The 14,793-nt window shown below is 43.7% G+C and overlaps 1 protein-coding gene across 1 annotated transcript in view; it reads left to right on the top strand.

Annotated features, from left to right (window-relative positions):
- Positions 1 to 14,793, top strand: part of LOC107120931 (neuronal acetylcholine receptor subunit alpha-7-like) — a 158,882-nt gene that overhangs the window by 118,403 nt on the left and 25,686 nt on the right. Inside the window, exon 9 of the mRNA XM_015423721.1 lies at positions 127 to 213. Coding sequence (XP_015279207.1) covers positions 127 to 213 — 87 coding nt within the window. The remainder of the gene's footprint in view (positions 1 to 126; positions 214 to 14,793) is intronic.

Here is a 14,793-nt window from a genome sequence, read left to right as displayed (position 1 = left end):
CAGAGCTAGGATGAAATATAAAACACTTCATTGTGAACCAGTTTTAGAAAACCATCTTTAAAGTGGAAGGCGTTCCAGAGTTCAGTTCTTGCCTCACCCTTTGTCTCCTTTACAATTCTTTTGCAGGTATCACAGTCCTCCTGTCTCTGACGGTTTTCATGCTGCTTGTAGCGGAGATCATGCCCGCCACTTCGGATTCTGTTCCTTTAATAGGTATGTTAACAAGGAGCGAGCTCTTGCAGACAAACCTTTGGTGTGGTTCTCAATGTGTCCTCTAAGGGGAAAACTACATATTACACGATCCATGATCCAACCTCACAAAGAAGGGGTGTTGCCCTAAAAAGTGACTATCTCCCCATCTTAGATGGTGGGGCCATGATGCTGGACAAGAGAAATTTACCTCTGTTCCCAGACACTGTTTCCCCAATCAAAGTCACCCTCCTGGACTGCAATTAGCCCATAAGGTAAAGAAGGGAAATACTGTCTTGCCTGTCTTCTGGAGGAGGGCAATTTCAAGTGGAAAAATAGCACAATGGGAAGACGTTAGTCCCCCTCTTGCCTAGAACCATGCCCTTAAGCCAAATTGGCTGCTTTATAGATCCAGGCACACCACTGGTCTATCAAGGCCAGTATTGTTTACTCTGACAGGTAACAGCTCCCCAAGATCTGACCTTCTCCTCGATCCTTCTAATCAGGGCTTCCTTCCTTCCTTTTTTGAAAAAGAGGTGTTAGTACTCTCAAGAGGGAAATGAAGTTTTCAATCTGTATACTGAAAGCTCATGAACTTTTAAACATTTTTAAAAGAATTTTGTCCAAGAGGTTCTGGAACTCCTTTCTGGTGCGTTCACACAGAAAAAAGCCCTGCTTCTAACTAGAGATGCAGGGATTGATTTGGGTCTCTCTGTATGCAAAGCAGACATTCTGCTAAGCTATGGCTCCTCCCTTGATTGGGAGATTCTCTCATTTATGTCCAATGTTATTAGTAGTTTGCTTCCTGAGTGGCTTTAGAAGTGGTATACATTTGCTTATAGCTGCTGCAGTGTCACCAGACATGATCCAGACAAATTTTAAATGTCCTTGATTTCATTAGAGAGGTAAGGATGCACTTGACACTCCTGTTGGAACGAATCACAGTGAAAATGGCCTGAGTTTATCTGGACTGTATCCATTGGGGGAAGTCGTTTAGTCCCTGCAGGACAACATTCCAGGTGGGTAGAAGACACACAGGCTGGCCCCGGTCATCTGTTCTTCTTCCTTGTCTTAGACCACAAATGTAACGAGCCCCCTTCCCAGGCTGACTGTGGCAAGTAAGAACTGGCTGCAGGCAGCTAAGCAGTGAAGTCCTGGAAATTAGAAGAAAGTTGGTCCTTTCAGATTGTCAAGATGCCGCGAATGAGTGCTGGAGATATATCCGGATGGGCAGGCTTGCACAGTTCTTTTGAGGGCTAGTCACTTTTGTGAACAGGTTTGCAAGGCTGTATTAGCATTTAAAAATAAACAACCTGGTGAGAATACAATTTAATGGGGAAAGGTTTTTCTGGTGTGCTTCTAAATACACACTAAATAAACCACTTTCAATCTACTTTCGACGCACTTTCCAACTGGATTTTTGGCAGTTCACACAGTAAAATCCAGTTGGAAAGTGCACTGAAAGTGGATTATTTAGTGTGTGTGACCGCAGCCACATGCTCACATATCAGCAGCATGAAGTTATAAGTTACATGCTTGAAGCAGCTACTCCATCTATCTACCTAGTGCATTTTTATTCCACCTCTCCTCCAAGGAATTCAGTTTGGAGTACATCGTACTCCCCATCTCAGTCACACAACAAGCCTGTGAGACAGGTCGAGAGTGGGTGATTGGCTCAAGGTCTCTCCGTGAGCTTCAGGCAGAATGAGGACTTGGTTCCCGGTTTCCCAGATTCTAGTCTAACATTCTGACCGCTGAACCACACAAGTGCCTCAAATAGCGGCAGAACTTGGCATCACTGCAAGCACAGTACTTCCCAATGGAGACAGTAAGTCAGCCCGGAAACACGTTGCCGCATCTTCAACAAATTATGTACTGCTAGAGCCCAAAAATCTTCACAACCACCAAAATTACTTCTGAGTCAGTGGTTGGCATTTGCCGAGGCCCTCTAGTCCTGGATTGCTGCATGCTTCCTTTCTCTCTCAATGGCGGCATTGCCCCCCTTGAAGTCATCTGTATACATGAAGGCCACCCCCCCCCCCAGACGGGCAAACAGCACCCCCTTGGGCTGTTTCGGGTCAGGACAGTGGTACAGGGGGAGATCTAAGCCCCCTTTCTTCAGTTTGGGCAGTGTGCATCTGGGAAGTATGAAGCTCCACTAGATGTCTTTCTACCTTACCTGGGACATCCCTGCAGAAAACATTAATGGGTTGGATCCAAACAAAATTTTCCAATGTCAGAATGGAACTTCCCTGCCTCCCTCATCGGTAAGCCACTGATCTCCATGAAATGCAGCTCCTGGGGGATAGGGGACCCGGAGGAATGGCTTGGGGGAGTTCTGCTGCAGCAGGAAAGGGAACTTGCCAGTTTAGTTTTGATCCAATCCAACATGCAGTTAAGGCCCTAAAATGGCATTACAAAAGCATGGAAGTTGCGCAAGCAGTAGCTTCAAAAGCCCAAGGGCCTAATCCTAATTGTTAGGTGTGTTCCACCTTTCCAAGTGCCGTCAAAATCCTAATTGTTAGGTGTGTTCCACCTTTCCAAGTGCCATCCAGTTATCTGCTTTAGACAAAGTAGATCTAAAAAGCCTCATTACCTCCTCCGTTATTGCAAAAAAATTTAGACAAAGTAGATCTAAAAAGCCTCATTACCTCCTCCGTTATTGCAAATTTTTTTTGTAACGGTTAAACAATTAGAGCATATCGAATGTATTTGAAACGCATCATGCGAAGCAGCCATGTAGGTCAAACATACTTTGTTCTTTTCCTCCAGTTAGATTCCCCTCTCCCGCTTAAATGCTACAGCAGGATCAAGAGCCCGTATACTTGGGGGGGGGGAGTTGATTTCAGTTTCAGGAAGGCAAATTCCTTGACACCAGGAAGGCAAACAGACTTTCCAGGGTTCAGATCATTTCAGTAAGTAGTATCTAGAGCTGAGTCAAAACAGGTTGGAGTGGGGTCATAAAAGATTTAACTTCCTGTGAAACTTGGTCCCCCCATTTGAGTAGCTATATGGAAGACTGTTGAATGGAGCAAAAATTATCCCCTATTTTGAGCAGAGGCAGAAAGCATCATCCTCATGGATTTGGCTTCACAGTCATTATGCCTAGGGATCAACCCAACCTCACATTTCCATTGCCTGTTCTACCAAACTGGCATTTTGCTTTTTATTTCGCCACAACTAACATAAAGCCTGCCATTTTCTCATATGGAATATATGTGGAGGAAGACCCAGTTTGGTTCATGTAGGCAAACTGGATTGGCTATGTGGTATCATGATATAATTGCACTGTGACTGTTTATATAATCCCCAATTGGATGGATTATGTAACTCAAAAGAAGACATCCTCCCCCCCCCAAAAAAAAAATCTGGTACCAAAACGACTGCAAGAGGGCGAGGGAAACTGCAAACATACTAAGGTTAGGGGGAAGGTCTTTTACAGAATGTTTCCAAGTCCTCAAGGAGGGGGATACAGTGGAAATTGAGGTGCCTCTCGCAAGTCACCGCAGGTTCCCCACTGTGCAACTGGGCTTAGTCCAGTGGCCAGCACTGTGCAGCTTGGCTAGACTTTTCCCAGGGAAAGGCTGCCAGAGGTAGGGAAGGAGGAAAAACTGAAGACAGGAGTGCTGGTGGTTGGGAAAAAGACAATGAAGCAGGAAAAGGAGAGAGTCTATAGGGGCTTTCAGAAAAGGAAAGAGGAAATAGTGGTGGAGGGGAAAATGAGATGCTCCCCACAAGCCCTTGCTGGTCTTCCACTTGTAGATCCATAATTTTCTGGGGTGGAATTGTGACAAAACCTGGCCCCCTCCCTGATACCAGTTAGCTTGGGTTTTACGGTGCTTCTCTGTGTGCAAGGCATTTTCACCAGAGGTTCTTTCTCCAGATCCAACCGATGTACTAATATACTAGAGTAAGAGTTCTCGTGCTTACCTTTAAATGCCAGTGAGGAACCACCTACCTTAGAGACCTCTTGTACTTAGGTAAGTGCTCTGGCAGTGGTGGCAGGTGGGCTCTGGGATACCTTCCCAGATGAGGTGCTCATCTCTAATTTCTTTCTGGAGAAAGGATGCAGAACATTATTTATTCTGCAGAGCGATTTGGATGCAGAGAGCTGCTGCTGGGCTGTTACGATGGCTTCTTTGTTGATTAAGTTTTCTGTTATTACAGATCTGCTGTTTCAAAATTGGTTTTTGGATTTCATTATGGGTTTTTTTTCTTTTAAGGTTTTCAGTATAGCAAGCGAAGGGAAAGGGCAAGATACAAATATTTAGACAAACAGATAAAACAGTATGGAGGAATGAAAGTAGAGGGGGGGGAGGATATTGGATAAAATGGTGGCTAAGAATAGAAGCAGAGGAATCTGATCTGGTGGGGTGGAAGTAAAGTTGCTGGCTGGCCAGGGGAAAATCTGGCCTGTCATTTTCATATGATTAATGGGTAGAAACGGGCAGCTGGAGTTTTTTGTGACATGGTGGTATCATCACATGATAATTGCTTGCCGGTCAAACAGATGTTAAAGGAATAGCTAGATCAGATGTGTCAGTTTGTAAGCTGGCAACCCTAGGTGGAAGGCGTCAAAGGACATCTGCGCTAAACCTGTTTTAGATAAATCCTCTTTAAGTTCACTAGCACGTCTGCAAGTAATCAGAGTGTACCCCTGGACTTGGTGGTAGTGGAAAGTACTGTCAAGTTGCTAGGATTTTCTGGCAACTCCATAGGATTTTCCAGACAAGAGACAGACAGAGGTGGTTTGGCATCGCCTGCTTCCGTGTTGCCACCGTGGGCTTCCTTGGTGGTCTCCCATCCAAATACCAACCAGGGCTGACCTTGCTTAGCTTCAGAGATCTGTTGAGATCGGGCTAGCCTGGGCTATCCAAGTCAGGGCACATCTGGGCTCGAGACATCTCCAAAACAATGTATAAATATTGCCGTGGGTAAAAAAGCACACTCTTCAGAAGGAAAAAGGTACAGTTAACAGTTCTTCCTCTTCCTAATGCTTATTAGCCAAGAAGGCCACCTGCTGACTTTTGGGATAAGTTTTCCTCCCTTACAAAAAAGGCTACTGAAGGTGAACAGTTGTGTAAAAAGAACCACTACAGATTGTTGGTTAAAACTAAAGCTGCCACCACTGTAGGAATCCATTTACAATCTGTGGAAGAAACAGTAAGAAACAAAGCCAGGGAGACTCTGGATGCGCTTATATTGAGAAAGGCTCCTCTTCATCAGTCATATTCCAGTGCAGTGGTGCCTAAAAGACAATGCATCAGCCAGAGCCAAGCTCAGCCATCTGTGATCCAATGAGGCTCATTATGCTACCGGGGCCGGGGAGAGAGAGAGAGAGAGAGAGAGAGAGCGTTCTGCCAGCCCCGATGACTGACATTGGAGTGGAGCTCTTGCAGAAATCCTTGGACTCAGACTAGCCAAGTACTGAGGCAGCCTGCCAGCTTGCTCTTGAATGCCCAATTTCCTTAATGGTGTTTCACACTTCCGAGACTGTGGGAGAAAGTTCCAGAGTGGTTTTACAGGGCCAGTTCCCTTGTGAGGGGAGAGAGAACGGGAGGCTGGTTGTTATGTGTGTTCAGTAATGTGTGTTTCTTTATGGACATACAGATTGAGCGGCATATCTGCAATCTGTGCGTTACACTGATACCCTACCCCACTTAACAAGGCATAGTAAAAATATTCCATCCTTCAGCAAGGCTGCATTTATGTGCATGAACATGGAGGGCTTAAATGTGTATGGAGAATCCTGCCATATGTTTAAGAGATTAGAGGCATAGCACGATGGTCTATTATTCTTTGAGAAGCCTGAGCTGTATTGTCATGCATGGGAAGAGACGGAACAGAACAAACGGTGCTTCAGATGAATATAAGGGGCAATTGCTGGCCATGTCTCATCAGCACTTGGTGCCTTGCTCCAGAATGAAATGACACTTCCTGTTCTTTTGCCATAAATGGGACTTAATTCCAAGTATACATGTTTAGGATTGCACTGTTAAACGTGCAGTCCTAAACATTGTCACACCATTCTCGTTCCATTCAGTGGATTTAGAAGAGGTTTAGGATTACACAGTGTTTTCCAGAAATGACCATTCTGTTCAGGAGTTCGTAGGATAAACCCCAGTTTCAATCTTCAGGCCCCAAATAGCAATTTCAGTGGGGCAGAAATATTCCCTGAAAAACATTAATATTTGCCTTTGTTGTGCCATTGTTTCCCTTACGATGACTGCTTCACCAACATTTCCCTCTCTCTGGTTGCTGCTTTGTTTATGGCATAGTCATGTGGATGATTCCAGCAAATCAGGGATTGTGGAGTGAGTAGAATGATGTCATAATACCAGAAAATAAGATTTGGTTGTCCTAATTTAAGAAAAAGCTCCCATTTTTACTGTAGTGATTCTTGTTCCACCTTAAAAACTAACAGATTTGTCAGTCTTTGAATTGTGCAAGATTAGCAGCGTTGGGCTGTCACAGCTTCTGCCATTACAACTGATCCTGTACATCTAGATATTTTCATGCAATCCATAATTGAGCTATAGCTCCTGCCCAAACATCCCTGAACCAGAGATGCCACAGATTTTGGGGTAAACGTGGTTGACAGCCGACCTTACCGTATTTGACTATGATGGTCAGATGTGAGCCGATCACCAGGTGTTGTTTGGTTTGGCTCTGAAGGACTTGGGCATCTGCCAAATAGGTTTGTACCATTTTTTTCCCTCCCATGACTGCACCATTAATGTCAAATACATTTTTATTAATGACTGATTGATATAATTTGTGACGGATTTAGTTGTCTGTTTAAGCAATTACCTGCCAGAAGGCGGCAGTGGTACAGCAAGAAGGGGAGGTAGTAGAACTCCATGGGTCTGCGTGAGAACACATGTGTGTGTGAAAAGTCAGGTGGGCTGTACTGTACTGTTGAACACGTGAAGCAATATTGTCTACTCAGACTGGTAGCTGCTCTCCAGGTTATCAGGCAGAGGTCTTCCACGTACTGCCAGATCCTTTTAACTGAAGATGCTGGTGATTGAACCTGGGACCTTCTGCATGCCAAGTAGATGCTATACTGAGCCACGACCCCTCCCCATTGGGATGTAAGACTGCAATACTGAACATAACTTGAAGACAAATTAGGAAGGCGTGCATTGAAGAAACCAGCTGAACAGCTGTGGATGGGTTAGAGTTGCCAACCTCCAGGTGGTGGCTGGAGAGCTCCCACTATTACAATTGATTCCCAGGAGGTAGAGGTCAGTTCACCTGGAGAAAATGGCCACTTTGGAAGGTGGACTCTATGGCATTATACCCTGTTGAATTCTGTCTCCTAACCCTGCCATTCTCAGGCTCCACCTCCAAAACTTTGTGGTATTTCCCAACCCAGAGCTGGCAGCTGTAGGATGGGTTGATGAACACACTAACAGCGTCCTGAAAAACTGGCTCCCTGTTTCTATTAAATAAGATGGGAGCTGAACTGACAGGTGTTTGAGCATCCATATATGAAACTGTGCTGCTCCCGTGCTTTATTGCATGCCTAAAGTGTGTCTTCTTAGTTGCTGTCCCAATTGGCGTAGGGTGACTGAGAACAATAACTTCAGTCTTACAATAAACATCTTGTGTAAGTTCTTGTGGCGTGACACGCCATGAGTACAGAAAGTAGCTGAAGGAACTAATAGACCTGTGCTCCGCTGGCTCCTAGAACTGCACTTTTGTTGTTTTGACAAAACAAAAGATGTACGGTGAGTAGTACTGGCTAGAGGGAAGAAAAATAGGATAATGTCCTTTCACACCTTGTCCCTTCTGTTCAAAGTGGCTCTGCTGCTACCACTGTTGAATCTTCTGTTGCTTCATTTTTCTTTGTTCCTCTTTATTGAGATTCTTTTTGGGCAATAGAAGCTGGGGGGCAAAAACTCTTTTCCTTCCCAGGATTTTTCTGTGTTATTACATATCCCGCTGTGGGCTAGGCTAGAATTCTCATTTCTTGATACCTTGTTTCTTAGTGGAGGACATTTTCCCCCCTATGAAAGAAGATTCAATTCTATGGGGACTGCAGTCTTAAATGATTCGATCCAGATGTAAGTTTGCCACCTCAGCGAGAACTAGGTCAAAGAAAAGATTGTTTGAGCAGAGGTTTCGCCATTTGGTGGTGAAAATTGTAGAACAACTTAGGTTGTGGGATTTTATTCAGGGCCAGTTCACACACTTCCGTATTCCCCCATGGAAACCAAGGCAGTCAAGTATTCACCTCATACACAGCAGCTCTAGTTCATACAAATGATGCTGCCACACACAAGTTGAACCATGGGAGCAAATCTTCCAGAGGTTTTTGTTCAGGCTGCCTGTTCTTTGTTTCACCCACACAAAACTACCTTCTTTAAACATGATCTGCGTATGAAGCCAGATTTTCTAGACCCATTTCAGCCTGGCTTTCAGACCCCTTTTGAACTCCAAACAGTTTTGGGCACCAAGCTAATGACTTTTTCTGAGAGATTTCCCTCTCAATCACTTTTAATACCATCAATCATGAAATCTTCCTGGATCTCCTGGTTAGGTCAGGGGCGCTGTTCTCCAGTGATCCTCCTCCTATGTGGCAGGTTGTTGATATAAGGAAGTACATTGTATTTGTGCTATGCTTTTCCGCAACGCACTTAAGCACTACACCAAACTGGAAGTACATTGTATTTGTGCTATGCTTTCCCACCAAATCTGATTTTGTCCTCTGTGCTATTTAACATCTATGTATAACTCCTGTGTAGGGATGGGCACAGACCAGCTGACACACTAAAGTTTGTCACAAAGTCTAGCCAATTCACGGTTCATGAAGCAATGTCCGTGAACTGAAGAACCGCCACAAACTTTCATGAATTTTAATGCCGTCTGTGGCGGTTTATGAAGAGCTTATGATCAGGGCTCATTGCTGGCTGATATTATTACATCTTCACTGATTACCAGCCTGTTTCTGAGCACATTGCTCATGCTAGTTTTTACAAAACCCCTACAAATCCCCAAATATACAGGTAATATAGTGTCTGCAACACTGTCTCTTCCCTTATGAACCTGTCCGGGACTTGGGATCTTCAGAGGCCTTCAGGGACTATTTGCATAAGCACTGGGCCATGTGATAGCTGTTGTAAAAGCCTGCCAATAGCACCGCTTTCCTTGTCAAGCATTTGCCATGCACTCTGTGTGCTCTGTGCTGTTTAACTTTCAGAGGGTGCACAAAGGACCAGAGTTTACATTCCAATTTGGCTTGTAATTGCCAGACATTCACTCAGGCTGCTGAGTTCTTGTCGTAGAAATAAATCCGACTGGAGGACATCCCAAAGGTAATTTGGCTGCATAGTGTGCAAGGTTTCAGTACCTAAACGTGTGCGTCATATTGATCCAAATAAGTCTCAAAGTCCTTATATAGCTGTGGTGTCCTTTATTATCAGAGATGACCTGAGAATATCTACTACTTCTAAAGCTCTCAGTGAAGTCGGCTGTATGCATAGAACAGAGTTGAGAAGTGGATAAGCTGTAAGTGGGGGGACACACCATTTTAAAAAAATGTTCTGCCATGTTTTTAAAAAAACGGTTACAAAGAGAAAACTACCACATCAGGGAGAGAGGTTCTAGCCCAGTCCTCTGTTGTGCTAATTTTCTACTTGCAGGCAGCATATTTTTGAAAAATGTAGGAGAACATCAACAGCGCAATCTTAGGCAGAGCTATTCCCTTTCCATAGGGAACCCTGAGGACTGTATTTCTTTTTGAGGACTGGGTAGAGATTTTCAGGAGATAATTGGCTGTACCTTTGGCAAACTAGTTCCCAACATTCGGGTGGGTGGGTGGGGTTTCAAGCTGGCATAAAACTGATGTTAAGTGATCTTTAAATAAAGGAATGAAAGTTCTACTGATCTGATGCCACAACAACATGATCCTTCTGTTTTTAGGTAAATTTTGTTAAGCCCAAGTGTTCTAAAGCATTTGTGTGAATGGTGTGAATGGAGTACAGTTGCCAACCTGAGGTGGTGGCTGAAGACCTTGTGGGATTACAACTGATTTCCAGCTGACAAAGATGAGTTCCCCTGGAGAAAATGGCTGCTTATGGCATTATAACCCCAATGAAGTCCCTCCCCTCCTCAAACCCCACCCTCCCCAGGCTCCACGCCCAAAATCTCCAGGTATTTCCCAATGTAGAGCTGGCAACTCTAGAACGGAGGAAGGCAGATAATCTTTCGTGATGATAGGGACTTAAGCCTTCTTGAGAATGGCCTGGAGGACATATTTCTCAAAATGGTAGCCATGCCTGTGCAGAAACACTGGGAAAGCCCGAGACCTGCCAAAAACATAGCATCACTAAGCTGCAATGGAAGGCCAGGCTTGTATCTGTTTCTTTTCTCTGTATGAACTGCCAAATCCATCTCTATGGGATTCCTTGGCAGAGCCTTTTCTCTTCTGTCTCTCAGGATGTTCTGTTCTGCATTTCCATATAAAGCATGCTGCCCTGGAAAAAAATATGCCTGGAGCTTGTTTTTATTCGTTTATAGTTTTAAGCACAGGCCTCGGAGCCTCATTAGGAGCAGATTGTGCTATGTAACTACTATATGGACGGCGTTAGGAGGGTAAGCAAGGAGGGTTGCTTATGTTCTAAGCCATTATTAAAACCTTGAGTGTTTACTGCTAAGTTACCAGTCAGGGAAAAAGCTGCATTCTTCTGTTTCCACAGAAGCCTTGCACATCACATTTAGATGTAATGCTCCTTGGCATGTTGGCACAACACAGTCCAAACCTAATTAGCAATCTTATTTGCCTTCTTTTAAAGTTTGTTTTCTTCCTTCGGCCTCTACCAGCCAAAAGATGGTGCCTCAGAACCTGCTGTTCATCACAGTCGCTCCCATCTTGCAGCAGAGCTGTGGCATTCACCCTTCCTACCCTTTCAGTTTGTGGCTTGCGGCTATTGTTTTGAGCCCGAGACTTGTGACCTGCACCCGTGTGCCTTTGTGCGGGGGTGCGTGTGGCAGAGTGAGAATGAGAGAAATAAATTTATGAGGGCCATAATCACCCTCACAGTCTCCTCAGTTCCTACAACAGAGAAGGGGGAGGGGAAGAGGGACAGAAACAGCTTACAAGCAGTCTGATTGAGGGCCTAACCTATAAATCATGAGCTGACTGTCAAATCCAGCAGTTAACTTGCCTGAAACAAATGTTTGGTAGTGTGAGCTGCTGCCTTCATCACAAAATAAAAGCCTTATTCGTTCTGGTTCCATGGCCAGATATACTTCTGTGAGGCGTTTTCCTGAGTTTTCCAATTTGGGAATCAACAAAAGATAACAAATTGGGCTGAGGCGGTACACAAGCGCTCTCCATTGTCCTCTGTTAGGATGCCCAGGGTCATAGCTAGGGAAACAGCTGGGCTGTGAGAGTAGAATGTTGGTGGATAGAAAGAACAAGCCACAGGATGCTTTTTAAAAAGACAGCTGGCAATCACACTAAGAAAATGGAGCCAGCGAGGGGCTTCTCGGTGCCCAGTATGCCAAACAAGTCCATGCATGGCTTGAAATGGTAGGCCATAAGAATGGACGGGGCAGAGGAGCGTATGTTCAGTGATCTAGAGCTGTGGTTCCCAACCTTTTCAGTAAGGTGACCCACCATTCCAAATTTACTAGGTATGGTGACCCATCCAGGGCTAAGGATGGATACCAGCTGGCTCACAAATGAAAGTTCATGATGAGTTTTGGCCGGTTTGTGGTTCATGAACTGAATAGCCACCATGAACTTCCATGAATTTTAAGGCAGTTTGTGACAGTTTGTGAAGAGCAGGGGGTTAAATGGCTCAGAGACATTTAAACCCCTGCTTTCTGCTCCTTGCAAAAAGCGGCAAGGAGTAGAAAGCAGGGGTCACGAACCAATATGAACTGGTTTGGTTCTCAAACCAAGTGCTTGCTTCATATTGGTTCATGGTTCGATTTGTGGTTCCACCATGAACCACGGAAACAAATCGTAAAAATGCAGTTCGTGCCCATCCCTTGGGCTAGCCCAAGATTTTTTTTGGTGCCCTAGGCAAACTATGACTTTAGTGCCCATCTAGTCCAGAATTCCATTTTCTACATATGTTTTTGAGTAACCAGCAAACATTGCAGAAAGGGCACAGTACTCCCAATCAATGTCCCCTCTAAGCTGAGGAGTCTTATGAGCAAAAAATCTACTTTGCGAGCCACTGGCATTAAAGTTGTGAGCGACTGATTTGGCTACTGCATAAATTAGTGTGCTCTGGAGCCATCCTTCCTGAGCGAATCTGTGAGCTGGAGGCTAAAAAACTGTGAGCTAGCTCACACTAACTCAGCTTAGAGGGAACACTGCTTCCAATGTGAACTCCAAGCAACTAGCATTCTGAAGTATACCACCTCTGCATATGGAAGTTACCTTCCAGCCTTTGACCACCCTCTTTTTTTCCATTACTCCCTCTAATCCCGCCTTAGATTCTAAGAAATTCGCTGTAGTACCTATCAGAACACATTCTACTTGATTCTTTATCAATCAGTATGTAGTGAAGAAAAAATACCAACTAATGTATGATGTAGAAAAACAGGTTGCTTACCTGTAATAGTTTGCCTGGTGAGCGAGCCGGCCCTGGGTGCAAGCAACAGGATATGGTTATTATGTTCTGCCCTGCTGTGACCAGACCCTGGGTGGGAAAGAAACAGGGACCTCTCCTCCAGGCATGCGCGGGAACCCCATTGCGCATGCCCAAGGAGGAGGGGCACGGACATCCCGCCAGTTCCTTCTGACCGCTGTCATGTCAATAACCAGAGAAAAGCCCTCCAGAGGAACTGGTTGGCCACTGTGTGAGACAGGATGCTGGACTAGATGGATCTCTGGTCTGATCCAGCAAGGCTCTTCTTATGTTCTCAAGGATGGCCTCTTGGTCTGATCCAGGAAGGTGAAATATTAGGTGACTACATTTTCCTCATAATTAATTGTCCATACATTTAGTATCACAAAAAAGGTTTCTGTGTCAGGGGCAAATGAGCAAGCCTCCTTTATAAGAAAAAATTAACTTCTGTTTTGTTGTCAGGGAGTACTGTTAACTGTCTGATTTTTTCTACATCTATAGAAATTTAACAGTTCTTTCCCACCCGCCCCTTTATGCTGTTTTTTTTAACCCACAATGTCAATGTTCTGAGTCAAGCTCGATTAATCAATTAATGAACTCAGAAACACAAAAAGGCAACAAAATCTTATATTGCCGACAACTTGTTAACAGCTGCAACATTTTGTGTGATAAAACCAAAAATAGGAAATCTTTGTAATGGTGCATTATCACCAGCTGCATAATTTTGTATTGATAGCTTTGCCTCTTATTCACAACTTTTAAACTCATTACACAGTCAGGGACTTTTGCTTGTAATGAAACATAGCCATCTCAAAGGATTTCACTGCACAAATCAATGCTAAACAACCATTTAGGACACAAAGGAAATGAAAATATCATAATCCATCAAAACTGCACTGGGAATTCAGTTGCAGGGAATGGGGGAAATGCATCTGGTCAGAACAAAACAGCACTTATTCTTGGATGAAAATGCTGGGAGTCTTTAGTGATTCCAAAGGATGCATGCTTCTATAATTTATTTGTTTGTTTGCTTGCTTTTGGAGGAGTTCTTTGATGTTTGAGGAGGCCTGCTTTATCCCTCCCCTAGTTCTTTTTAAAAAAATAATAATCAAAATTTGGATTATTCTTTTTTTGCCAGTAAAATATATGTTCTGCACTCAGTTTTTTAAGTGTATATTATTTTTAGCCATTGACTTTAAGCCATCTTTTAAATAAATTAAAATCCCTTTGCCTGAAATATTAATAGAAATTTATTCTGTTCTGAACCATATGGCTTTCTTTTCTCCTTCCCAGAAGTATAGGATGGGTTGGCATTGTATTTTGTTTTGCCTTCATGCGACAAAGGAAAAGAAAGAAAGAATGTTAACTTCTGCTTTGGAATTCAGTGGGTTCCTTCCTTTTGTCTTGGTACCAGGGAATATTGTGTTTTTGTTTCTTTGTTTTGTTTTAGTCTTCACTCCCCACTCAGAATGAATGTCCTCATGCCATTCTTCTAACTTGCTTTTAAACCAACTCAGTTCAATCTGCAATTGCTTTTGATTTTGGCTGACCTTTATTTTCCAGGCAGGCACTAAAGGTTTTTAATTGATCAATGTGACCTGATTGTTTTAATCAACAGTCACAGATTGGATGGGGACATTCATTTTTACACACACACCCCGCATTGTAGTGTGACAGCTCAATAAACAAAACAGGATTTTTTTGTGATTCGTATGAGGGGGGATTTCAATAATAAGTTATTGCCACTGAAGCATTATTTATGTACAAGAGAGACTACATAATCTAATTTCTAAAATAACCTACTTATCTGTCATTGTTTTCTTTGTTAGAAAAATGCAAATTTTTCACTTTGTGAAACCACAGTTTACATTATACCTTCTGGCATAGTGTAAAGTACAATAATGTACAAATACTGTTAAGATTGCAGAGGGGGGGTTGACCTGAACCCTGATGGAAAGCAAAGAAAATGGGTTATTACCATGCACAAAAAAATCTAGCCTGAGACCACCAGGTC

This window comes from Gekko japonicus, unplaced genomic scaffold (assembly GCF_001447785.1).
Source record: "Gekko japonicus isolate JY-2015 unplaced genomic scaffold, Gekko_japonicus_V1.1 scaffold48, whole genome shotgun sequence".
Taxonomy (NCBI): domain Eukaryota; kingdom Metazoa; phylum Chordata; class Lepidosauria; order Squamata; family Gekkonidae; genus Gekko; species Gekko japonicus.
This window is presented reverse-complemented; position numbering and strand designations above follow the sequence as displayed.